The 27,212-nt window shown below is 45.7% G+C and overlaps 1 protein-coding gene across 6 annotated transcripts; it reads right to left on the bottom strand.

The window, feature by feature from the left end:
* Positions 1-464: 464 nt before the first annotated feature.
* Positions 465-25,903, bottom strand: MAX (MYC associated factor X). Of its 6 annotated transcripts, none has more exons than XR_004677009.1 (6): positions 25,654-25,901; positions 24,888-24,914; positions 17,170-17,277; positions 3,192-3,315; positions 2,613-2,713; positions 1,856-1,943 (listed from the first exon to the last, which is right to left on the bottom strand). XR_004677009.1 is itself a non-coding variant. In XM_034992648.1 (5 exons), exons 1-5 carry the CDS (start codon positions 25,687-25,689, stop codon positions 1,756-1,758), a joined length of 483 nt encoding a protein of 160 aa, XP_034848539.1. In that variant the 5' UTR covers positions 25,690-25,897; the 3' UTR covers positions 465-1,755. The 6 variants fall into 6 exon arrangements, 4 of the variants coding, with proteins under 4 accessions (XP_034848539.1, XP_034848541.1, XP_034848540.1 ...); XR_004677010.1 differs by having other exon boundaries at positions 1,867-1,943; positions 2,629-2,713; XM_034992648.1 differs by lacking the exon at positions 2,613-2,713 and having other exon boundaries at positions 465-1,943; positions 25,654-25,897.
* Between the last annotated feature and the right edge of the window lie 1,309 nt (positions 25,904-27,212).

Raw genomic sequence — 27,212 nt, 5'->3', positions numbered from 1 at the left:
ACATGATGCTGTGAACGAGCCTCCTGTATTTACAGCCCTGGGCAGCTCTGCTGCCTCCTCTTACCGTGGTGGAATTCTCTAGAAACACAAAGGAGCTAGAGACTACCAGTCACCCCTGAACTGGGCATTCATTACCAAGAGAAACCCAAACCCACAGCTCTGGGCTACCAATTCCCCAAGGGTCATTTATTTAATAGGAACGGTCTCTAGAAATGTTGCTCTGGATAACCCCATCCCTGTTGGAACTTTAAAAAGCTACTCTCCAATGAGCAAAGTCACCACCACTGGTTTACCCGTCCCCTGGCCTGGTCAGCTGAGCTGAGCCCTTACAACAAGAAGGGGGTTGCTGTGACTTCCAGGAGCTCTGCCTTCTCTTAGCTTTCCCCACGGGCCCCGTGGCCTCCAGAGGGCTCTTCCCTTAACCATCTTGGCCTCTGCAAGGGCAAGAAGACACCACCACCAAGAAGGATAAAATAAGTTTTTATTTATAGTCTTATAGTAAAGGGGAAAGCCTTAACTTGCAAGACAATTCTTGGGCAGTATGTACAACATACTTTTTATTTCCATGGAATGGAATCAAACACGGACTGAGACTACAGAGTACACACTAGAAATCAGCAAATGCCAGGAACGGAGTAGGAAAAAGACAAAGAAATGAGGCCTAAACACACAAACCCCTTCACTGGGATCTGCTGACCGCAGCCAGGACCAGGGCTGGATCACACGACGGGAACGGGTTCCAGGACGTGTGGAACGGGAGTGGGGTGAGGGCGGGGAAGGGTCCGCACTGGGGGGCGGGTTTAGTACCAGGTCAATTGCTCTTGGTATTTACATACAAAATCAGTTGGCTCTATTTCTTAGAAATACACACGGAAAGAAAGGAAGATTTGATCATTACTTTATGAATCTGCCGCTTTGCAATACCGACATCATCAGAAATAGGGACAATTCACTCAGATTCAAATTTCAGTAGCAGGAAATAAATATCAAAACATCATCACTGGCCCTCAATACAAAACCTCTCCCCGACCCGATCCTCCCTCCTGGTCCCACCCCCACCACCCCTCGGCGGCTACCACTTCACCGCTGCCCCCCACACGTACCCCACGAGTGTCACGCAGCCCTCCCTAAGGCTGGCTGACAGAAGCAGGAGTGAAACAGGCCAAAGACTGTGCTGCAACTCTGTCCCCACTTGTTTTTATACCACAGACTTCTTCAAGGATCTGGCCTTTTAATAGCGATAAATAGCTTTTTAGGAAAAAAAAAAAATCCTTTAAAAGAAGGGGGATTAATTCTGATTACTCCAAACCGGTCATCTTCTTAAAGTAGAGCAGTCCACAGATTCACAAAGTCTATCAAACGGAGGTGAGGGGGGCCCGGGGGAAAGGGCCCAGGAGGGCGGAGGAGCTGGTGGCTGGTCAGGACACCATGTGCTCGGAGGGCCGGCCGGCCGTCTGTCCTCCACAGAAAAAGCTGCCAAGTTGGGGTGTTTTGGTTTAAAAATTCCTGGTGGGGACAGGGAATCCCTGAAGGGAAATGTTAAAAAAAAAAAAAACAACAAAACTGTGGAAATGGGGAAGGAGAACGAGAGCTGTTATCCAAGAGCTTCTACGTAAAAATAAAATTAAAAAAAAAAAAATAGAAAGAGAAAAAAAAGTCTCTTAAATGTTTGTGAGGGTTCTAGGGATGAACTGAAAGGAGGATGGGACGATGGAGGAGACAGACAGTTTGTATTGCTGGCCTGCCCCGCGGAGCTTAGCTGGCCTCCATCCGGAGCTTCTTCCTGCTTTGGGGCTCTTCGGGCTCCGACTCTGAGCTGGAGTCCGAGCCTCCATCGAAGGCAGAGATGGTGCTGCCCTTGGCGTTGGTGTAGAGGCTGTTGTCTGAGGAGGGGTAGTTGGTCTGCAGTTGGGCACTCGACCTCGCCTTCTCCAGTGCACGGACTGAAAGGCAACCAAGCGAGCGGGTTACAGCCTTCTGGAGACTGGGGGAGTAACCAAGTCTCAGCTCAGGGTCCAGCCTGTTCTTCCGAAGGGCTTGCTGGCCCCCGAGGCTCAGAAGTAACACCCTTCTGGTGGCTGTTCCACCCACACGCTTCATTTCCCTCCTCCTTTCCCAGCCAGACCCAGGGGTCCAGTGGACATGGCCAGCCGCTCTGCAATGCCACCCAACCCTCAAGAGAAGGCCTGTGATGTCACCGTCCTGCCACGGAAGCCGAGTGTAGAGACAGGAGCCTAAGCTCCCTGTGGGACCCAGCAGTGCAGTGACAGAGGGAAAGCTGGCCCGGCCATGCCAGGCTCCACAAAGGGTGTGAAGGCCACACAACAGTAGGAAAGGATGACATAGGATGTGTCAGCCAAAGTTTTGGCTTAGCTCTCTTGTACAAGATCCACTTGGAAAGACAAGCTGGACACTTGGAAGCAAGTCACCAATACACACAGAAAACCTGGGCCTTTCTACACACAGCCCCTACATGCAGGCTGCTCGGCCCAGTAACCAACCCGTTGCCACCTCCCGCTGCCCATCCCCTGGGGTTCAGCTCATCTTGAGCCTGGAAGGTCAACCCGTTTATTTTATCTTATTTTATTTTATTTTATTTGAGGTGTTCTAACCCAGGTGGTTACTTGCATTTCCTTTTACTTGCATCTTCCATGAGGGAGGAAGAGAAGTGAATTCCCCAGGAACAAAGAACTTGATCAGCTCTCGCTTTCCCCTGTGGTTGTAGGAAAAGGCGGGTGTGAGCATTGGAGAACAGCATGGGCCTGGCCCATAGGCTGCCCTGATTGGACTATCATTGACAATGGGGAGGGCTCACTGTCCCTGAACACCTGGAGTTTCTGGTACTTACACAGCACACTCCAATCCAAGGACCTCAAAGCTCTTTTGAGACACCTGATGCTAGGTGTGACCCCTACTGCAGGCAGAGCACCTGAGCCCCAAGAAGGGGAGAGATCAGGTCAGAAAAAAGTCTCCAAACGTCCAACCCCTAGACTCCACTGTTCCCTCACTGGCGGCTCAGGTCCTTCCTCAGGATGGTTCTAACACTCAACTATTCAGGCCCCAGAAGCAGGGCTGCAGCTGCGTATGAACACGCGCTCCGTAACTGGTTCTGACTCTGCAGGCCCAGGTGCGAAGCGCTGACCTGGCCGGAGCGCAGCAGGGCCAGAGGCCCCACCGGCTCAGGGGCTCACCTTGCTGCTCCAGAAGAGCATTCTGCCGCTTGAGGTCATCAATATCTTGCTGGTGTGTGTGGTTTTTCCTTCGCATATACTGGATATACTCTGTGGCTTTGTCTAGGATTTGGGCCCGGGAAGCCTGTTGCCATAGGAGAAAAAGCAAAGGGAACAAAATAAAGACCTAGTCCAAGCAGTGAGGAAACCACGCCTTTCTGCAAGAGCAGCCCAGGGGAATAGAAGCAGGAGGGTGAGGCGGGACAGGACCGAGGAAATAGTAACTGCTGCTGGGAGCCTTCTCCGTGCCGGTCCAGGGGCCTCCCGGCAGCACGCTCTGAAGCAACTCCACCAGGAACCCGAGGCTCAGAGAACCTTACTGGTTTATTCGAAGTCACCAGCTACATATGGCCGAGCCTGGATTCAAACTCGGATCCATCGGACTCCTGAACTTGTACTCCTCCCAGCCCCTTTGGTTCTTTAGGCTGCTTTCAAGTCTTCAGCCTGGCTACGTCTGAAAACATTAAAATAGTACTTAACTGAGAGCTTACGCTGCCCACTCTCTGCTAGGGAGTGATACGGGCAGCTGGGCCAGAGAGACAAGAGCAAGTTCTAGGGGGAGCCAGCTCAGAACTGCAGTAGGTGTAAAGCTTTTCATCCAGGTCCCTAGATTTCAGACAAACCCTGACTGCGTTAACATTTCCAACTGAGCCATGCTGCTGTGTCATTATTTCAGCCTTCCTGGCTGCAGAGACTTTAGTGAGAGCTGTCTGAGCTTGATGTCAACACAGGAAGGGCAGGAGATTGGGCCATTTCAGGAAGCAACCACACCTTGACCATGGCCATGGGCATGGGCAGCCCAGGCACTGCCCCGTTAGAGGAACAAGTTGATAAGCCATTAAAATGGATGTCAGGTTACTTGGCCCCTGGAGGTCCAACATGCCTGCAAAGAATCAGAATCCCTCCAGGTTGCAAACATGGCCAGAGTTACTCATAGCCAGGCGGCTAACCAGCCAAATTGGTAGAATGGTACAAAGCCCGAGGACTGACACCCAAGGCAGGGTAGTCTAGAAGTTGAGTGCGGTGGCAAAGCTTCTTACTCAGGGTAGGGCAGTACCAGACAGTTCTGTGTTACAATCCTAGCGGGTCCTAAACAACCAGAACACAACAGGGGAAAATGGCAAAGAAGACATCTACGCTCAGGCTAGCAAAACTAAATCTACTTGTATTAAATCCTGACAATCTCAATTTATATACCTCAGGCTGGGCTGCGGGTCAGAGAAGTTTGCAAGGCCTGGATTTATTCACCACTCCTCCCAAGTACCAGAACTTCCAGGCTTTCCTCTTATATAGCATGCTTAAGGCAATTTCCTCAAAAGGAAATTGTTCATATTTAACCATTTTTATCTGCTGCAAATTATGTGCAAGGTACCGAGCAGACACTGTGGGGAAACAAAATGTATTAGTCATGGCTTCTTTGGCCCAGAAGCTTACTTACTATCTAGCTGAGGAGATAAATATATCTATACACAGACAAATCACAGGGCAGCACCGACAAGTGCAACTTGAGTAGTACAGATTAGAAAGGCCACGGCAAAGATGGCTTTTGGCTGGAGTGATTACCTACTGTGTGCCAGGCACTGGCCCTGGCTGTGTGTGTGCACGCACGCGCACACACACACACACGCACACACACATTAGACTGAGGTGACATCTGTGGGAAAGGGTCACTCTGGGCAAGGAGAGTAGCACAGCAGGAGTACGAGAGTGGAGACTGAGCCAGGTGTGTTTCTGGAGTCAGTCGGCTTCTGTAGCAAGAATGAGAGTACCTAGCAATGGGGGCTTGCAACCCTGGCTGCAAGGCTGCTTCCGACGCCGTTTCCCATTTCTGCCGAAGGGAACTTATTAGGATGTAATTACTAGGGGAGAAATTGAAAAAAAGAGGCACATAATCAGAAAGGACTAATTAAAATACTCTGCTCCTCTGTATACTATAGATGGAACTGAAAAGAATTACTGTAGGACCGGTGGCAGAGCGGCAAGGAAGAGTTTTAGGCATCCAGGAGACAGGTGCGTTCTGGGTTCTGTGACCGCAGACTGAATTTTGCTCTCCAAGCTATTTCTTTCTTTCTTTCTTTTTTTTTTTTTAAGATTTTATTTATTTATTTGACAGAGAGAGAGACAGTGAGAGCAGGAACACAAGCAGGGGGAGTGGGAGAAGGAGAAGCAGGCTTCCCTCGCAGCAGGGAGCCCCATCTGGGACTTGATCCCAGGACCCTGGGACCATGACCTGAGCCGAAGGCAGACGCTTAATGACTGAGCCACCCAGGCAGCCCTCTCCATGGCTATTTCTTATCTGACTAGAAATTCTCTCAGACTCCACCTAGCCCTCCAAATTCTATGTACCCCATCAATGATCTAGTTGCTATGCATATTTACATCCCAGTCTCTCTTAAAGTTTGCCTATTTTTTCAACTAACAGTTCCCAGAAAGCAACACTGCAAATGTTCAGTGAGGACTGTTCTTTTTTTTTTATTCTTATGTTAATCCCCATACATTACATCATTAGTTTTAGATGTAGTGTTCCATGATTCATTGTTTGTGCATAACACCCAGTGCTCCATGCAGAACCTGCCCTCTTTAATACCCACCACCAGGCTAACCCATCCTCCCACCCCCCTCCCCTCTAGAACTCTCAGTTTGTTTTTCAGAGTTCATCGTCTCTCATGGTTCGTCTACCCCTCCGATTTCCCCCACTTCATTCTTCCCCTCCTGCTACCTTCTCCTTTTTTTTTTTCTTAACATATATTGCATTATTTGTTTCAGAGGTACAGATCTGAGATTCAACAGTCTTGCACAATTCACAGTGCTTACCAGGGCACATACCCTCCCCAGTGTCTATCACCCAGTCACCCCATCCCGCCCACCCCACCCCCCACTCCAGCAACCCTCAGTTTGTTTCCTGTGATTGAGAATTCAGTGAGGACTGTTCTTAATGAATGACCACAGTGAGTAGCAGTCCATGTGCTACTAGATTCTTCTTCACATAGTCAGACATGAAACCATGAAGTGAAAGTGAGCAGTAAGCACAGCACAACAAACCAAAGAGGGAAAAAGATCCTGCGAGTGATGGAAGTTTCCATTTCAGGGCAGTTTTCAGATGAAGATCAAATGCACAGATGCTCAGAACACAGAGGTCCCCAAAGAAGGCTGCACTGGTATGAAAGCCAGCACAAGGCCTCCAAAAGGGTAAGCAAAGCCCTTCCTCCATCCCCTGCTGAGAGCACAAGCATCCCAGGCCACCCCTTACCAAGTCCAAAAGAATGGTTCAATTAACTTTATTTTCCCCTACCCAGAGTACTCACCAAGTAAAATCCAACAAGAAAAAAATTTAAAGCACAAAATACAGAATTCCCCCAAATTTACATGCATGTCTAGTCCCGGCGGGTGAGGGGCGGGGCTGGAAGCAAACTGTTGAAACTAGAAAACGCTAGACATCTAAAGTCCCCTCTTCCTGGCTTTCCAAACCATGCGATCATGTGCCCAGCCACAGGATTAAGGTGTGGGCAGGCCCTTCTGTGCCTTTAGGAGTTTCTGCTATGTGAACAGTAAACAAGAAACAGACAAGAACCTTGGGCTTTATGGTTCGGACTGTGGAGTGGCCCCCGGCTTTATGGCATGGACTATGGAATGGCCCTGAGCTTTCGGTTTCTGTTTTCTGAAATGCACTGTTGGCGGAGTCGTGTGTGTGTGTGTGTGTGTCTCAGCAGATAGAACTTGGTAAGTCAGTGTGTCCACAGATGAACTGTTGCCTTTGGACACCTAGTAAGGACCCAGATAATTTTTTCCTGCTAGTTTTACAATCAGAAGGCACGAATTCTGAGTCTGCCTTTCTGAGAAGCAACCGACACAGCCCTGAGACAGCACACACTGTGGCTGAGGGGACGAAGAGGTCCCGGGCCTCTTACGGAGCAGCGTGAGCTAAGGCAAGCGGCTCTTCAGGCTCCTGCCCCACCTCTGGGAGCTGCGCGGAAGTTCCCCGGACAGCCTTGCCCAGGTCCTGTTCCAAAGCCATGGCCGCATTGTGGCGATATAAATGAGCATGAGGATAGTGACGGCAGCAAACACTTACTGGGGGCTTATTAAACACCAGGTATCTTCATACAACCTTCTGCTGTATTAGTTCCCCTGTTTTATAAATGAGGAAACTGAAGCACAGAGCTCTAACTGGCTTACCAGCAGGTAGTGGAGTCAGGATTTGAACCCAGGCCCTCCAGGACACCTCTACTTTGGGAGAACAGAGGAAGCTGTGGAAAAGATCCACAGAAATGCCGACAGTGTTGTCATAGCAGAGTCTGAGCAGGAGGGAAAGGACAATGAAAGGGTCATGGGATTCGTCTACAACATGTCAATGAAGACCCAGGTGAGGATGGTTTCCTTGGGGTAGTCAGAGTTTAGGTAAATCATCCTCGTACAGGTAATGAGCATAGGGATGAGTTGAAGCTGAAGGCTAGTTTTTTAGAATTAGGTTGAAAAAGTGAGCAATGAGAAAAAGGTAGCTTGTCATGATAGCAGCCATGGAAGGAAGACTGTTTCTCTTTTTCTTTTAAAGACAGGTGAAAACCAAACAGGCTTCCAGCAGAGAAGCAGCAAACAGAAAAAGCCTGAGGATACAAGATAGCATGGGAGAACAGACTGACCCTGGCCCCCGGGGAGGGGAGACACCGGCTCCCCACAGTGCTGTTGGCTTCATTACCTAACAAGGGCACGACCAAGATGGACACAGCAGAAGCCACGGGGTGGTGTGGCTGAGGTACCCAGCATGTTCCTGTCCCGACTTGGGCTCGTGCCACCGCTCCTTGCGGGGTGGATCCCTGCCCACAGCAACAAGGAGACAGAGGCAAGGGCCAACCCAGCCTCCAGAGGCACCCACTTGAATGGAACTGTACTCGGGAACACAGGGCACCCACCTCATGTGCTGCAGCAAGAAATGACGACACAGTTCACAAAAGGACCCAAACCCAAGAGCTGGATTCTAACTAGAACCTTTTTAAGGCCCCAACTGAATCCTGAAGTGGTTAACTGATGTTAGGATGAAATCCAAGGTTACTAAATCCCACTTAAGACAGATCTCAAAATTTTTTATCTAAGGCAAGAGTTCCACACGTTTCCAGAGATGTAAATCTTATTATAGTAATCTGGATTTGTGTAAAAACCCATGTTGTTTTAGAAAGCAGGTGGAGAGAGGTAAGGAAGAGAAGAATAGTGCCAGAATGTTCATGTTAGGAACACCACTGCTGTTCGCTAGGGTCCTAACCCAGACTCGAGAAGTAATCAACTTGGCCATATTTCACTTTTCCTCCTCACTGTCAAAACCAGATCCTACCAAGCTGACGTTACCACTGCCTTGTTCCCGCAAGAACCAAAACGCCATATTCTGGGGAATGAAAATAGAACTACTGCCTGCCTCACTAACTGACATCTGATTTGCACTACATATTTTAAGGAAACATAAAACCATTATTTTCTGAAACCTGCACAAGCTTTTATACATATTAAGGTAATGAGAAAGGGCAAAGCCGACATACATTCCCATTTGAATAAGCCATCTTCTTAAAATAAAAATTCAAGAATTTGCACAATAAATCTGGGTCTACATTAAAGTAGTTCATTCCAAACTGGAACCCCCCATCAATGCCAATAAGGGAGGCTGGAAGGCTGTGAAGGCCGGAGCCAGCCCAGCCACTTGGACCCTCAAAGCTTCCTGCTGGCAGGCCCTCTATAGCCTGAAGGACCATTTTATTGGTTACTACAGGAAGGTAGTCATCATGCCCTTTAAGGAGCTTAAAGCCAGGTGTCAGACATTTGTTTAAGGGTCAACACAAATCATGTTTCAAAACCTTGTATTCTTTTTTTGTGTGCCCTAGGTAGTTTGAAATGAAGGTGTGACACTTATTCATGAAGGACAGAGGCACACAGTTCCCCAAAGAGGACATACAACTGGTGAATAAACATGTGGAAAAGGATTTAATCTCACAAGTAATAAAATACAAAATTAATTACTACCTTTTGCCTACTAAATTAGTTCCCCCTCTCGAAAAAAATTCCAGAATGGTAAAACTGGAACTCTTAAAACAACTGTCAAGACTAGTCTTTACAAATATCATATGATTTCACTCATACGTGGAAATTTAGGAAACAAAACAGAGGATCATAGAGGAAGGGAGGGAAAAATAAAATAAGACGAAATCAGGGAGAGACAAACCGTAAGAGACTCATAACTATAAGAAACAAACTGAGGGTTGCTGGAGGGGAGGTGGGTGGGGGGATGGGGTACCTGGGTGATGGGCATTAAGGAGGGCACTTGATGTAATGAGCACTGGGTGTTATTTGCAACTGATGAATCACTGAACTCTATCTCCGAAACTAATAATACACTATATGTTAATTAACTGATTTTTAAAAAAGACTAGTCTTTAGCACTTGCTTTAAAAAATAAGAAATGAAAGAATAAAGACATGAAAACAATCCTCTTGGAAAGCATTCTGGCAACACACAGCAAAAACCAGATGTTCTTACTGCTAGACCCAGCAATCCAACTTCTAGGAATCTATTCGATGGAAACTGTCATCTACACCAAGATGGTCATCACTACATTTCTTACATAATTAAAAACCGGGGAACAATGTAACTGGCCAATAGAAACATGCCTAATGACTGAATATGAACACTCTATCAGTTGGGCAAAAAACATCATCTGTGATAACAAGAAGCTATAACATTTCACCCATGTAAAGCATGTATACAAAGAAACCAGAAGGGAATATACAGATTGATAACACTATCATTTCCTTGCTTCTTAGATTCCATCCATTATTCCATGAATTTAGCAACAGCAGCTTTTTGGGGGAGAAAAAAAAAGGCAAGTTTCTTTTGACACCCACTGTAAGACGGCACCCAATTTCAGTCATATTAACATGGGGCGTGGAGTGGGGAGCAATGTCTGAATTGCACTGTCCAAATGGCTAATAAGCACTTGAAATGTGACTAGACTGAGTTAAGCTGTGCTATTAAGTATAAGATATAGGGGATTTCGTTGAAGTCATACTTATTTTTGCATATTAGGTTAAATAAAATATATTATTAGAATTAACTTCATCTGTTATTTTTTTACTATGTCAATTAGAAAATTTAAGATGCATTTGTGGCTCACATTAAACATGTACAGGGCAACACTTGTCTCAGAATCTTAGAATAAAGGAAAGGTTATAGTTGTGTTAGAGAAAGGGGGTACTGTTTTCTTCTTCCCATTTTCCTAAAATTTTTGCAATTTTGCTACAGGGAAAAAAGAAAAAGAAATGCTTCCTAGGAAGGCCTAGGAAACAATCCAGTATCCTTCCAAATCTCAATCTGGAAAAACGTTACAACAGCCTCCTGGCTCTCTAGTCCTCTCCACAGGAGTGAGCCCTCCCCTGCTCTGCACTGCAGAGACTTCCAGAAGAATGGGACAAGGCTTCTGCCCTCAAGGAGTACACCCCTCAGGTGATAAGATTGTCAGAGAGGGAAGGGACACACAGGAGAGGCCCCATGAAGTCCATGCCCGCTGGGGCTGATGGGAGAGCAATACTGCGGGGTTCTCTGGGTGGTGAACTGCTTGATATGAGCCTTGAAGGCAGTCAGGGAGACACAGACTGGCAGGGGAGGCCCAGGCAGGGAGAAACATGGAGGCGCTCCAGCAGGAAAGAGTGCACAGGCTGGGGGGCCCTCGTGTGTGGGTCTCTTTACTGTGAAACACTGATGTCCTCTGGGTGGTTAAGGCTGAAGTCAAACCTTGAGAAGAGGAAGAACTCTGATAAATGACATTCTTGGGGAAACAGAGGAGAGCATACACACCTCCACAGTAAGGGAAGGAGGAGAAAAAAGCAGGAAGGCAAGGTTGGGTACCTTATTTAGAGAACACAGAATGCCAGTCTTTACCTTGATGGGCACTGAAAAGCCTTGGGAGGGTTTTCAGTAGCACATAAATACAGTTTACAAAGAATTTAATAAATCAGTACATTTACAGTTGCTGAGCCCAGGGCTCAATGGAAACTTTGGCAACTATGGACAACAAATTTAAGGCAGAAAATTAAATTTTTGAAAAAATTAATTCTTTTTAAAGATTTATTTATTTTCAGAGAGAGAGAGAGAGCGCGCACACACGTGCATGCATGAGTGGGAGGGACAGAGATGGGAGAGGGAATCTCAAGCAGACTCCGCAGTGAGCATGGAGCCCAACACAGGGCTCGATCCCACAGCCCTGAGATCATGACCTGAGCCAAAACCAAGAGTTGAACACCTAACTGACTGCGCCACCCAGGTGCCTCGTTGAAAAATTAATTTTGAAGAAAATAACTGCCCAGGTTGGAGTCTGGCTAGGAAACAACCTTAATGAGTAAGGAGGTGAAATGGTTAGGGCTGTGGCTTACATTTTATTTAAAAGATAATCCCTTCAACAGCCCCTACATGACACAGAAACAGTGCTGCTGAACGAACGGCATGCCTTAAAAGGTGCCCACGAGGATGAGCCTCTGCCAGTATTAATGTGGCCTGGTGGCTGGGGGCTTCCAGCCTTCAGTGAATAAACAGTCATGCAGCCTACTGTGTGCCAGGCACGGAGGGAAAAAATAGGAACAGAAGATGTTTTCCCTGCCTTCACGGTACTTCTTACGGTGCATACAGCCGACAGGCAGACAGTCACCAAGTAACCACACAAACATATGTACCATTACAACTGGGTTAAGTGCTCCAGTCATAGTGCTGAGTGAGCTTAACAGGAGACTGACCTTGAGCTATAAGAATCGTCAGGTTCCCTGGTATAAGGGAGCTATTTGGTATCAACACCTTAACATGTTAAGAAAAGCAGGCTTTAATGGAAACGAAAGCGATTAGCTCAGTATTTTAACCTCTTATTTAATGCTCAGCACGTCATCTTATTATTGCTAAGTGGTAAGTATAATCCTCTCTCCCAACGAGAGAACAAGACCCTCAAGAGGAGAACTGTCTATTATACCTTTTAAACCTCTACAGCACTCACATGGGTCTTGGGTCCTAATTAAGCAGGTGCACACAACCATGTTGGCTGTTGCTGTTTTGTTCAAGGACTGAGTAAGCCCACGCTTTCCTCTGGTGGCTCTCCACAGCCACGTGCCAGAGTCATTAGTAGGAGCTGACTGGGGCAGTGCACTCATGTTCTTACCCCAAAGGAAGGAATTCTGAACTTAATGCTCACTAGAAGAAACCCTGGTTTTCTTTATTTTCATCTTAGGTTATATGATCTCTTTTTATTATTTAAAAAAAATTTTAAAAAACATTTTATTTATTCGAGAGAGAGAGAGAGAAAGAGAGTGCGCACACGAGCCGGGGGGGGGGGGGGCAGCAGGCAGAGGGAGAGGGAGAAGCAGGCTCCCTGCCGAGCAGGGAGCCCGATGTGGGGCTCAATCCCAGGGCCTTGGCATCATGACTTAACTGCTTAACCGACTGAGCCACCCAGGCACCCCTATGTTATCTCTTTTTAACACAGCTCTGTCCAAAAAGGAGAAATCCATAGCACAACTGCCTGAAAAGAGCAATTAACTATTAAGATAAACAGGCACTTAGGAAGAGACTTAAAAAATGAGAACTTTCTCTAAACCACTGTACAGCTACAAATGGCAATGTTGCAATAGAACCTTTTATCACTAAAGTCAACGATGCTAAGGAGACAGTGAGACTGGATGCTGTGGCTAACTTACGGAGCAGAGGGCAGAATTACATCTCCATGTGAAGGCAAACTGATGGGCTGGTCACCAGGTCTTGAACCCGAATAAACAGGATGAGCTCAGTGCCAGCAAGCCATTGGGCAACACTCCCTAGTACCCAACCTAGCACCCTTAACACAAACACTAATTCTGTTAAAAAAAAAAAGTAATGTCTTCTTGTAGAACAGTTTTTTTTTTTTTTCTAAAGATGTTATTTATTTATTTGAGAGAAAGAGAGAGAGAAGAAGCAGGGGGAGCGGCAGAAGGAGAGGGAGAGGAAGGCTCCCTGCTGAACAGGGAGCCCGACATGGGACTCGATCCCAGGAACCCAGGATCATGACCTAAGCTGAAGGCAGATGCTTAACCAACTGAGCTATCCAGGCACCCTTAGAACAGTTGTTCTTGCCCTTACTCCCTTTCTCTGGTTGACTGGCTGATGGTTCTATTTCCATCCCATCTTTCTCCATGGGATGTCCAGTGGAAGAACTACGTCAGAAATAAGAGTCAAGCAATAGAGTTCAAGAGTATACTTGCTAACCCTGGGACCTATGGCAAAACCCAAATGGACCGCCCAACTATAATGGTCTATTTCTCAGAGAAGCTATGTGGACTCAGAAAAATTTACAGACTTTAAATGATCCTCAACTATCTGTACTTTAGTGTCACCTACATATGCCACTTCAGGAGAGAGTATTCTAGTAATAATAGCCCCAGTATGACATAGAGTCAAGATTACTAGCTCTACCTAAGGGGAGCTCCCAATATAAAGATATAAATATTGAAGAAAGATTTCTTCAAATATCTTCAAGTTGTTTACCCCTCCAGTGTGGGAGAAAGCTTGACCTTGGCAATCGGCAGTCCTGAGTTCTAGTCCCTGTCCAGCTACAGATGGGGATCATGATCTCAAGCTTGCTTCCTCATCTATGTTACAGTAATGATGGCAGGAACAGCGGTAATAGCAAATGTCCAATTCTATTACTATAAAACCTCACAGAACCGTTGTACTTACTTCTATGTTGCAACAGAGATGTTGGTTATTACGGATTTTTTTTTTTTTTTTTTACTTACGCAAAAGGTGACCACTTTTTGTAACGTTTATGTTATAATAAAAATAAAGAAAACAGAGGATAGAGTCTGGGCCTTACATTTAAAGCTATTTTTTTTTTTTTTAATACAAGTATCCCTCACTCTTGGTTAGGATCCAATTCACCCAGGATTGGTTTTGCTTTAAAAATCAAAAAGCTTAGGACACGTATGATAGGTGATTCAAATATTAAGTGAGAAGTCACCTGGAACTTAAAAGATGCCCAAATCAAGAGACTGGAGGCCTTTCCTGCAAGAATTGGATCTGAGCTCCCGCAAACTCACAATTATTTACATAATGTTGCAACCTTAATTACTGCAATACAAATCAAGAATTAGCCAATCTCCTTTGGTTCAAATACCATAATTGTAAAAAATTACAACATTTAGTGAGCACTGGTTAGACTGAGAGACAAAGTATTCTTTCTGTTAGACTCCCCCAGCATCTGTGAAACAATGCTGGCAGACAAGGAAAATCATGCAGATGGTGGAATTCAGGTGGGAAGGGGCTCAGGGTGACTTTACTCATGCTTAGTGTGAAATATCTGGATTATAACACAGAACAGGATTCTGAGATCAAAAAAGTACCTGGTCAATTCCCACACTAGGGTTTTGTTAATGGGCTCCACATAACCTGGCCCCTCCACCACTCCGCTCCTCTCCCCTAGTCTTGCTACTTCTCTGACCTCATTTTCTGCCACAGTCCCTTCACTCATTCCACCCCAGCCACCCTGGCCTCTGTTCTTGACAGGCCCAGCAATGCTCCCAGGTTCCTGCCTTTGGGCTATTACACTTGCCTTCCCTCGGCCTGGAATGCTTACCACCAGACAGATACCTGGTTCTTCCTTTCACTTCCTTCAAACCTTTGTTCAAATGTTGCCTTGCCAGTGAGTTTTCTTGTCTGCCCTACTGAAAACTGCAACCCTTGGGGCGCCTGGGTGGCTCAGTCAGTTAAGCATCTGCCTTTGGCTCAGATCTTGATCCCGGGGTCCTGGGATCGAGCCCCATGTCGGGCTCCTGGCTCGGGGGGAGCCTGCTTCTCCCTCTCCCTCTGCCTGCCTCTCCCCCTGCTGGTGCTATCTCTGTGTCTCAAATAAACTATCTCTGTGTCTCAAATAAATAATAAACTCTTAAAAAAAACCCAACAAAACTGCAACCCCCCCCCCCAAAAAAAACAACAAAAAAAAAACAACTACAACCCTTCCTTCCCTGTTTAATTTTCTCCATAGCACTTACCTGACATACTACAATTTTTTACATTATTAGCTCACTTTCTATCTTTTCCTCACCAGAATAAGAGCCTCTGCTTGTGTGTTTTGCTCCCTGCTGTTTCCCTAGTATCTAGAACAGTTCTTAGCATGCAGAAGACCCTCAATAAACATTTGATGAATGGAGTGACTGAATAAATGAATAGGCCACAACGAATGACAAACTATTCAGTTTGTAAGGCTACCAAATTTAAAGTGTCAACTTTCTTGAAGAAAAGAGACAACGGGATTCAGGATACTGTGATTTTAAGGACTTAAAGAAGAATGTTACAGCAATGCAAAACACGCTGGACAAAGAAAAAGGTATAGTTGAGCTCCTATGACCAGCTTCTCCCAAAGGGTTCTCAAACTTAAGAATGCCTAAATCCCCAGGCCTGCCTCCAGAATGGCAGTCAGTAGTGAATCTGAAGGGAGTGAGCCACAGGCCACCTCTTGGGAAACACTGCCTTGGTGCCACTCCTGGTTAGCTGTGAGACTTAAGGGAGCTCTGTCCATTTAGCTCACCAAAGCCGTGCTGATACCACAGCATATGAATAAGCACTGTCAACAGTTCAGACAAGCACAAGAGATAAATAATCCTTTGCACATGTATCCTCTGACTAAAAGGATGAGTCTGTCTCTCCATCATAAAGATTTTCTGTGCTGCTCTGAGAGTGTTGTGCCCAGGAATGTTGTTATTCTAGGTAAGCACCTTAGTTCAAGGCCACAAAACCAAGTCAACACTAAGTAGGCCTAACCCATGGCAAATTCTGGTTTTGCAATACTAGGTATTCACATGGCCTGTTTTGCCTTTTTCATGAAGGTCAGACCTACTCCATGCTTCAGCCACATAGAAAGCCACACCTTAGATAAGGTATAAAGCACATGATTGACCAGAGCGGCAGTATAAACAAAGTGAAACTATAATGGTTCTAAATTTGACTCTGGATAACCAAACAAACTCAGGACCCCCAGCCATAGAGCTAAATCAGGAGAGTCATTCAAAGTGTACCTGAAAGCAATGGTTTTTCTTAAGATAGCGGCTTTTAAAAACACTGGACCACTGAACAAAAAAGCACAGGTCCTCTTCCCAGTCTGCCATTCATATCACTGAACTGCTGCGGAGAGCAGCTGACTACATTCTGTGTTAAGGATATAACTGTGCAAATAGATGTTTTCTCCAAATTCCAAGAAGTGACCCTAACCCATAGGCTTTTTACTCAAAGCTTCCAACTTTGTTTTTCAAATGTAGAAACAGCTGGTGCCTACCTCTCCAGGGAAAACATTAGTTTCTGGAAGGCCATCAGTGGGGTGGAGGGAAGCAGAAGACCTGTTATTTTTTTCCCTCCATTTCATGAACATGTATCTTTCCTTAAGTCTTTTGTCCCAAAGCTTAAAATGCTCTTTGTATGCCTTGAAATAACAGCTGTTGGAACTGGAAGATCGCTGGTGTCCATGTTGGTTCACATACCTTCCCTGAGAGGTCTCATTTAAAATAAGTACTAACTTTGAACCATACGAAAGAAATTCTCATGGAGGTCTAGGGAATCACTGACTTCAGAAATCCTTCGGGTCATCCCAAACTTCTATGGGCTATTCTCTGTACTGTGGAGTTATAATCATTTCTTGAATGAGTAATTTATTATAATTAATTCTAATTTTAAAGGATGACTCCTACTAATGTCTTATAAGCAGCTCCATCCCATCTGTCATTATTTGTTAAGAACAGAGTAGGTGTGTAATGATACCCCAAAGAATCAACAATGAAGGAAATCACATAACTGGAATATCTCTCTCTGCTTCCATTTCTTTCCAGACAGGAAAGCCCCTGGTAAGCCCCCCAGCAAGTTTCAAGTAAGCGGTGGCCATCAGCTTTCTCAATAAACTCACCTTCTCTCCTTGGAGTGATGGGACAGAGTCCCGCAAACTGTGAAAGCTGTCTTTGATGTGGTCCCTACGTTTTCGTTCCAGTGCATTATGATGAGCCCGTTTGTCAGCCTAGAAGAATGGGAGAAAGAGCACATTAGCAATGTCATTCCTTCTGCTTGGTATATAGGTGGGTGGGGAATAGCCTGGAAGTATATGCTGTCAGCGCTGTCCCTGGCGATTGGGCTGGGAAGGATTTGTCGAGGTGGGCAGTTAGGAGTCTCCAGAATTAGGATCTGCTGAAGGGGGAGAAAGGGGTGAGCAAGGCTTGCGACAGGAACATCCAAAGTAGCTCGATGCATCCAGCTCATGCATAAGTAAAATAAAAGTTATTCACGGGGACAAAGTGTAACTCTCCTGCAACATTAGTCTTCCCCCACAGCTTACTTATATGACAGAACAGCCGCCAGTCCATGGTTGGGAAATGACCAGGGAAAAGCTCTAGGGGGCCCCTTTATAAAATGTGATCACCCCCACTGTAAGAGATTCCCCATGGTGGGTGCCCAGGAAAGGAGTAAGGTCACTGGTGCAGTATTTCTTTCCATGTGAAACCCATCACCATGAGTCTGGTCTCCAGCTTGCTAAAAGGAACTAATTTAAGACCTGCTCACCAAATTCTACAATAGGAACTAAAACCTCTAGAAAGCACAGATGCCATGAATCTGAGATTATGACAGAGCTGATAAAGACACCAACCACATTCTGAGTTCCTGTTTTTTAAAGTGGATCCATGGTGCTATCCTGCCAAGGGCTTCCCCTCACACACACTGGGCTAGAAAGGTTGTTCTTAGACAGCATATCATCTGACACCCACATGCTCTGAATAAATTTCCTCAGGCACCTGTGGCAGGTCAAGTTTATTTGGCAGTATCTAAATACCCATGGACCAAAGTCTTTATCCTGTCCTGCTTAGCATCACAAAGAACTATCAGCTGGAGAGGGATGAAGACTGGCAATGGCAAAATACTCTGGCTTCAGGCAAAAGAGAGTGCTGGAGAGCACTGCAAGAGAGCTTCCGCAGGTCCCTAAAAAAAGGGCATTCCCTCCAAATGGAACACAGATGCTTAACTTAGTCTAAAGCAAGAACTTTTACACATCCACACTTTGGGAATTTTGGAAAATAATATACTCTGAGAATTTACCCTGAATACACAAGGTCGCACTGAGCTAACCCAGAGAGCAAGTCTGTATAGGGAAAGCTCGGATAGCTTTAACCTACCCCGAGCATCAGGAATTTTAGATATGAAGCAACAAGAGTAAATAACTTGGCTCAGCACAAGAATGCCTCAAATGAATCCTTGAACTAGACAAGATGTACAGACAAAAATTTATAAAGACAAGAGTTGTGGGAATGAAAGGACTTGAAATTCTCTTATCTAATCCTAAGTCTGAGACATTAGAGAGGAAGAGGCGACTGGGAGCAGCTGTAGTAACTGAAGTCACCTCCTGGTCTCTCAAGCACAACACCTCACCTACAGCTCTGGTGAACTGGACACCTGGTTCCCATCGAGGCCATGATTCTACATAGCATAGCAACTCATTTTGAGGGCAGATGCCTGGGCACTTCTAAAACCCTCCTAATCTTGCTAAGTCTGAATTCATGGTAAAGTGTTTGCTGAACTCAGCGACGCATGGAATTTATGGGAAAACTGAGGGAACGACCAAGTTTGGAAACCAGATATAACCTGAGGCTAGAGGGACATACGCTGTATCACACAGCATTAGAACAAGAATGCTGACGCCTTCTAACAGCAGTATGAAATAACTTGAAGGAATTAACCATACTTAAGGACCTAGTCCTTTCCTAACTTACTGTCCCCTCTAGTCACCTACATAGGTGGGCTGAGCTCTTACCTGGACTATACCTAAAGCACTGAGAAGGTGGAGATGGCATTTGGCATCTACCTGCCTCTCCATCGTTTGCTACATACTCCGAGGATGGTTTATCTATATGCATATTAATTGCCCAGCTTTGGTCTCCAGCAACAGCCCAAGATCCTCCTGTCTACTAAATCACCCTGATTCCTGGCCCTCCTCCCGGCTTAAAAGCTGTGCACAGAAGCAGGGACAGCAGAGTTACCCACAATTCCTCTTGTTGATACAAATAAAATCCTAATTGTCTGTTTTCTTTCTGGGAGAGTCCTGCAAATCTCAAAAGGTTAGAATCAAGCTGGACTTGGTTTCACTCAGGCCTGCACTAGAGGGGTGGAGCTAGGAATAATCTGACACCCAAATCATCCCCACAATGCACTACCCCCTTCCCATTCACTGAGCCCTGAAAGGACTCAAACGGACAAGTCTTTTGGTTAGAGGATTGTTAAGTGAACTTGGCCGGGGACCATCAGCACAAATCTTGGCTTCTCATCTGGGGAGCCAGCCAAGTTCGAGAAGTTGGCTCAACAAGGAAAGGCAGCAGTCCACTGCCTGGTAGAAAGCCTGGGCTGGGGACTGTTGTTCTCGAAGTAGTGGATGGAATTTCTGTGGTGGTTCCAGGCCCAATTTAACTAGCAGAAGAGTAGAATCTTAGACCAATCCCTGCTGCCATGTCCGTCCCCAAGCTGCTACTCTTAACCAGACTCAATTTCAAAGCTCTCAGAGACAACGGCAATGATGTATTTCTCCTCCCTAGGCCTCATTTGAAAGAGCAAGTTAAAAATATGTAGAACTAACATGCCTAACTCCAGGCAACTCTATACTAAATGATACCTCTAGTGGCTTGAAAGAGCAGATGAAAAACCTTTACACAAAGCTGAGAATTCTGTTCAGGAAACATTTCCAAACCACAGAGATCCATCCAGCCTGATAATAATGCTCCTCTGTCCCCCAATCCAAATCATCCAAATGGAGGGCCAGTTGCCAGGCTTATCACTGCTTTGTTAACGGTCTTCACTTGCTGGCAACCCTTTTCGAAAGGGCCAAGATTTCAGAGTTGAGAATCAAACACAGGGTAAAGACTTCCAGTGTAAAGCATCTGAGATCCTCCCACAAACTCAAAACTAGTTAAAAAAAAGGGGGGGGCATGGGGGAAGGGTCAAAGAACTGTATGTCTTAAAACAAATAAAGCTCAACTCAGAAATTAGCCAGTTTTCTGTAGCCTATACTGAGAAAGATGTTTGATAATGAAAACAAGTGGTACCAAACAAAAGCAGGCCCCCAAATACCTCCCTCCTTACATCCTATAGGAGCAGTGGCTGGATGCTGCTACCCTTCAACTTCACTCAATTTGCAGTTTCTGCCAAAAAACCCTTCCTTCAGGGCATCCCAAGCTAACAGAAATCCTAAAGGGCTGTGTGATACTCAAGAGTGGCTCACAGATGCTCAACAGGAACTCCAGCACCAAATCGCTTCCAGCTTTGACGTCTCTGCCAAGGTTTTTACTCAGCCTCTCAATTTTATTTCCACCAAACTTTCCACTGGCAGCCAGAATACAAATCTTCACCTACAATTTGTCCACCTCTGACACTAACAAGCGACTTGTATCTTAAGTGTTGTTATATGTTGAAAGTAAACATTATTTTGTTAGCCAAGAAGTTGCAGGAGGTCATTCAAGCTGTTCAAAATTGAGGGGAATCTCTTTAAATTATTTCCTTCCAACTTACTGCATAGAGAATGCATCTTCATTCAAGGCATTACATCAGTTAGCAGCCTCATTTCCTACAAGTTCTAGGTAGGCAAGTAGCATGGGAAATAAATGCTCCATTATTCAAGGATGCACAAGGTTCTCCAGAACAGTGCTATTTCTTTCAGGCTACTTGACATCTAACCCCATCTATAGGGAGAATCTTCTTCATTTCCATATAAAAAATGCTCAGCCTATGCTGAATTGGAGTTGCCCACTAAACACTGTTTTAAAGAATTTCAAAGATTGCATTTTAGAGGAGACTGTTGCTTATTATTAATAAGCTGTTCTTATTAAACACAAACACGGAAAATACACAAGTTCAAAATTCTCATCAGAAAAGATCTATTCATTTCTTCTGATGGCAAGCAGATAGGATAAATAAAGCTGGATTTCTAAGCAACCTAAGCAACATGAAAATTACAACACCAAGTAACAGGCAGCTAGGATGAGAAACTCATGAAGGTCCTTAAAAGATGTAAATTTCAACTTTCCAACACCTGTCCTGCTGGAAGCTGCCTGCCTGCTAGGTATTTCTAACACCTACTAAATACATGTGTTTTTGAGGCTTATTTATTTATTTATTTAGTATCATTTGGTGCCTGAAAGAACTTGGAAATGCTATGATCCAAATATGCTGTCAAACTATAGCCATTTAAGAGAGTAAAAATGCCTTGGTCATGAAATTTTAATTGAAAACCACGCTGGATTCCATGATCAACTATTTCCCCATTACGGGCATCTTGAAAAAGAACTTTAAAATGTAAGATCACCTTTTCCTCTAACAGGCATATTTAGGAAGCAATACTGGCATTTCTGTATCACTGTCGACATTCTGAAGCACACACAAAGTACATGCAGCGTGTAGCACTTCTGAGATGCAACGAATTCCAGGTAAAACAGACAGTCGTTTCCTGAGTAAATTCCAATCTCAAAGGCGACCAAGCTCATTCCCTTCTAAATAGATTACAATTCTCCCCCACCCTTTTTAAAAAAGATTTTATTTATTTATTTGACAGAGAGAGAGACAGAGCCAGACAGCACAAGTGGAGGGAACGGCAGAGGGAGAGGGAGAAGCAGGCTCTGCACTGAGCAGGGAGCCTGATGCGGGGCTCGATCCCAGGACTCTGGGATCATGACCTGAGCCGAAGGCAGATGCTTAACCATCTGAGCCACCCAGGCGCCCCTAAACAGATTACAATTCCTAAAGAAGCAAAGAGCGCTGAGAAGTTAAAAATATTTCATATGAGGAAGGTCGACAAGTGAAACTGCACAAATCTGTTTTTACACCCCCTAATATGTACTGTAACTGCAACACATTCAGCTGATAAGGGAGGGTAAGATGCTGAAAAAGGCTTTGGTTTCCCTCCTAACACACTGACCCTGCATTTCTCATATACTTTCACTATTCCCAAAAGGAATTTCCCAAACAGAAACAAAAGCAAAGGATCACTTTGTGTGAAACATACCTGTCCCAGAAAATATCTTTAAAACGTAACCTCTTCCCTCCAAAAAATAGTAAGATAGCATCAATGGAATTGTGAGGTGTATAAAATTTAGTAATAAAAATATTGTTTGGGATTATTTCCTTCAACAAAGCTTACTGGTCACTAAAGAAGATGTTTTCCGTTTGCACTGAGGCAACAGAAAACAATATTCGTCAATCAGTTTCACTTTCTGTTATAGTTAGCCTCACTTCCTAACTGTCCTTGCTGAGAATCTTACGTTTCCCACACAGCAAGGCTGCGCCTACTGTAGTGACATTATAAAACATAAATGAGGGCCTCTTTTTCCATCGGGACCCACAGAACCTTTTCCAAGTAACTTTTTACAAGGTTTTCTATAGCCCTAAATCTTTGGTTGTTCACAGTCCACAGCCTTTTCTGAACTAATACAAGCTTAAGAATAGTTTCCAACAAAATTTAAAAAATATATTTATTATCTATACTAAATAGCAGGAAATAAACTGGTGTATTCATGGAGAAAAAAACCCGAAATCCTTTTTACCCTACTTGTTCACGGTAACTGTTTGATAGGCTATAAAATTTATCTGTTGCTTCTTCTCTCCATGCTATTGTGATTATTTTGTGCCAGATAATATTTAAAAGTTTCAGCAAGTAGATGTGTCAAATTAAAAACAGAGGGTCAAATCCACTCCCACTGCCCACCTCCCAAAATCAAAGAGAAAAATCCTAGGCACCTTCACACCAAACTAAAAATATCTAGAAAAAATAATGACATTAGCATTCTAGGAGAGTGGGAACATTTTAATAATTAATAAAGCTATTTACATCAATACCCATGTGGATGGATATTTTGAAAAGCATGAAGCTTTCAAGAACTGTAAGCCAAACTTTCACAAAGAAAACTTTCTCTCACTGGAAAGCCAATGTAATTCCAAGTCAAATAATAATTCTGCAAAGGAGGCCTGACCAATCCCTATCCTCCAACCCTGATCAAGCCCTGGGGCACATTTTATAACTGGAGACTTGGGGGGGAAAAAAGTGTTTTAAATAGACTGGATCCCAAACATGAAACTCCATGGTCACATTATTAAGGGTCGTAGTGACTAGAAAAAAGAACTGAATTTCCATATACATGCATAAAGGTAAGTGTCTGACAATATTTCAAGGAAAAATAAAGCACAACAAACTCTTTTTAGTGACTATTACCCAGGGATAATTTTTAAAACCCTCTGGAACTGCATACTCCAGATTTTACAGAAAATATCAGCTCTCAATAAACAACATTTTTTCTTAATGCTTATCTGCTTGGACAAACTGCAGAAACCTTGCTTGCTCTAATGAAGAGCAGGTACAAGGACGAGGACTTGCTTTTATCAAAGGTATCAAAGTGGCATCCTGCATATTCTAACAAGTTCCCAAACAACTTGGTTGTCCCACACATCATTTCAAAAATCAGAAAAATAACACAAAAATCTGGATTTCTAAACTTTCTTTAAAAATAGGAAGATCTGGCAACAGTGAGCCCTTACTCCCACATAACAACAACCCACTGGAGTTTGGTGGCTGTCTTTTCAGAAGAGACATGTGCAATCCAGAACCCAGTCCTCACCTCTGCTCTTCACTTTATTCCTGACGATCTTACTGCCTGGGCCCCCCAGAGGCATCTGAATTTTTGACCCCCATTCTATAAACTTCGTACTGTTCCCATCTGTCAAATGTTAGACACTCTGATGTACTTCTCTTCCTCTGACTCTGATTTATTTTGTGTCTATTCTTTTTTTCTTTCTCCAATCTATTCAAGGAACACCCACAGTCCTGTCCCAGACTGGAAAGGCACGAGATTAGTGTCTATCTAAATCCACAGAACCATCTACTTAGAACATTAATATCAAAATCCTGAGAAATTACCAATAACATTGAATGGTCTCAGCCACCACCTTTTAGCAAATCTATCTCTGCGATGCCACTTCTCCTCAACAATTTTTCTATTTTCTTTATACCTCTCCTTCAACTCAAATAGGCAGACCAGAATAAGCTGTTTGTGACACTTTTCATATTCAACCTTTGGTTCCCCTACATTTCTAATTTCTGCATTAGACTAATACCAGGTTGTGCTAGATTCTACAGGTCTACAGCAGTCACATGACCACCTAACTTTTGGTTAAAGATGATTTTTTTGCATGTGGCTTCAGCTTCACACAACTATGCATATATGGTTTAGAGCCTGCTTGTTTCAAAGTAAATCTGACTACTTTGCCCCGAAATAACAGTTTACTTCAGAATTATATTTCTCATTTTACACTTACATAGTGACAGCTAGATCCCCCACCTGGAAACTACAGAACGATTCATTTCTTTGCAAACAACACCTTTCACTCACCTACAGTCACTGAAACTTATCACCTGAGAGTCTAGAATGAGATTTGCAAACCCGCCCCCCACTTAGAACCCCAAACAAGGCCCCGCCTCACCTTAGCGGTTAACAGGAGAGTTTACTACAGTACTAAAAATAATAGAACAATCTCTTTTTCTCTCTGACCCCAAAAAGAACTAGAACTGAACGGAAATGAAAATGAAATGGAGAGTAGGAGACGTACCGCAGATTGAAACCTCGGTTGCTCTTCCTGGAATAAGAGAGAAAAAAATAGAAAATATAGAAGTTATTTTCACACTTCACATTCAATAATAAGAAAGAAAATGCCGGCGGCGGAGGAAGCGGCGGGTGGGGAGTCAGCCCGACCCCCTCCCTCCCTCCCCACCCCACGCCCCCTTCCCCCCAGCGGGATCCGGTAGCGGGGCAGGGGGGTCCCGAGCGCCGCCCCTCCTTCCGGGATCCGACTCTGGCCGGAGGGGGTTCAGAGCACTGTCTCCTCCCCTCACACCCAGCTCGGGGCATCTGGGCACTCCCACCCCCTCTCCGCCCTCCCTCAACCCCCCAGGATCCGCGGGTCACGGGAAGAGGGTGATAGCAGACCGAGGGGGCAGGTCCTGAGCGTCGTCCCCTTCCCCGGGATCCGGACAATGGGATCCCGGGCGCACCCCGTCCCAGTCCCCTGGATCCTGAGCGGGATAGGGTGGGAGCCGGAGGCCGCAGCACCTTCCTCCACCGGGGGAGGTGGGGGTCCTAAAGGCCGCGTGTCTCCACCCCACCTCCAGTCCCAGAAGGCCGCTCCGGCTAGGAGCCCGGAGGGGAGCGAGCCGGGAGCGCGACGGAGGCGGTCCCAGCCGGGGGGGTGGGGGGCGGGGGAGAAAGGGAAGGAGGCGGCGGCTGCCCGGCCCCCTGCCGCCGTCGCCCCGCAGAGAGCCCCGGCCGCTGTCCCCGCCTGACAACCCGCACGGGAAGGAAGAAGCCCCGGGACTCACGTCGCTCTCCACCTCGATGTCATCGTTATCGCTCATTTCCTACGGCCCAGGGAGCGGCCACTGCAGCGGCGGCGGGGAAGGGGGGAGGGGTGGAGGGGAGGGGGAAGTCACCGACAACAACAAGCCGAGTCCCCCCACACACACACTCACTCACTCACTCACTCGCTCTCTCACTCACTCACACACACACACAACACGGGCGAGAACCACCTCCTCACTGCCGCACCGGATCAACGGCGGCACGCACGCCCGGTCGGCCCCCTGCCACGTGACCGGGTCCGTCACGCTGGGGCCTCTGAGACTTGTAGTTGTCGTCCCTTTGACTGACGGCCCAGCTGGCTCCAGAAAAACTACAAATCCCATAAGGAACTGCACACGGTCGTCGCCAGTCCTGTCTGTTGACGGAGCCCAGAGCGTCTGCGTGTCCTGTGGAGGGGGTGGAGAGCGAAGCGGCGCGGTGCCTGCTGGGAGTCGTAGTCCGCAGACCGCGAGTTGTCAGGAGGTTTTCTTCCCGAGGCTGGAGAGGAGGCTGCTGGGAAGACAGGACACGTGGAGGGAGCTGGGTCGCCTGGAGCCCGGCACCGTCTGAGCGCCCGGCGCGGGGCCCAGGGGACAGGGTGGAGGCTCTGGGGGAGTAGCCGGCTGCCTAAATAACGCTGCCTCTCCTTGGTGCGACTGGTTTTACTTTGTTTTTTTTGATGCCTGAGTCGCTCTGCATTGTGCCCTGGGGCGTGACCCTCTTGGGGAGGGGGGCATCCTGCTGCGGCGGACTAGGGGGCGCGGTTCCGAATGCCCACGCGAACCTTTGGGATCTGGCAGTGGGGAGGAGTCAATGGCAGGTGTTAAGTGGTGTTACAGGACTGGCAGGATGACCGGCCTCGCTGACGGACCGCTCCCAGCCATGAGAATTTTGTATTCATTCATCCGGGGGTGACCATCCTTGCTGCTCACCGTGAGGCTCCTACGTTCATGGAACCCCGATCCTCAACTACCATTTACGTGGAAGTAAAACCCCTTTTGAGTTTGTGGTAGCCCAGGTAGATTAGAGAGCGCCAGTTCAGAGTGCTGCAATTAAGAATTGCAAAAAGTATCAAAACGGGAAACTTGTGCAGCTCTCTATCCAGTTAAAACATATTTATTCCATCAATATTTATTGAACACTTATCATGTGCCAGCACGGGGATACCATAATGTATGAGATTAGACTGGTCCCTGACTTCATGCAGCTCACAGCTGTGGAAACAAAAATGCTGCACGGCCATCATTTTAAGAGTGTACCTCACGTCCCACAGGAAGAAAAAACAAAATAAGACTCAACCCGAGATAAAGTAACTGACTTTTACATCAGGTGTCCAAAGTGAATGAAATTTCGGGCTTTTCCCATAAATTACCAATTCCCTAATGAAAACCATTTTATCACTAGCTTTTGAATACAGAAATTTGGGGATATGTGACATATCTTCCCATGTGAGCATAACATCAGTGCTTAAGACACAAATGTAAACTATGGTAATCTTCCCTTTACATTTTTTCCTTTAAATATCTGTTGTAATTTTTAC

Source organism: Mirounga leonina, unplaced genomic scaffold (assembly GCF_011800145.1).
Source record: "Mirounga leonina isolate KUSES-001 unplaced genomic scaffold, KU_Mleo_1.0 Mir_82, whole genome shotgun sequence".
NCBI classification, from domain to species: Eukaryota; Metazoa; Chordata; class Mammalia; order Carnivora; family Phocidae; genus Mirounga; species Mirounga leonina.
This window is presented reverse-complemented; position numbering and strand designations above follow the sequence as displayed.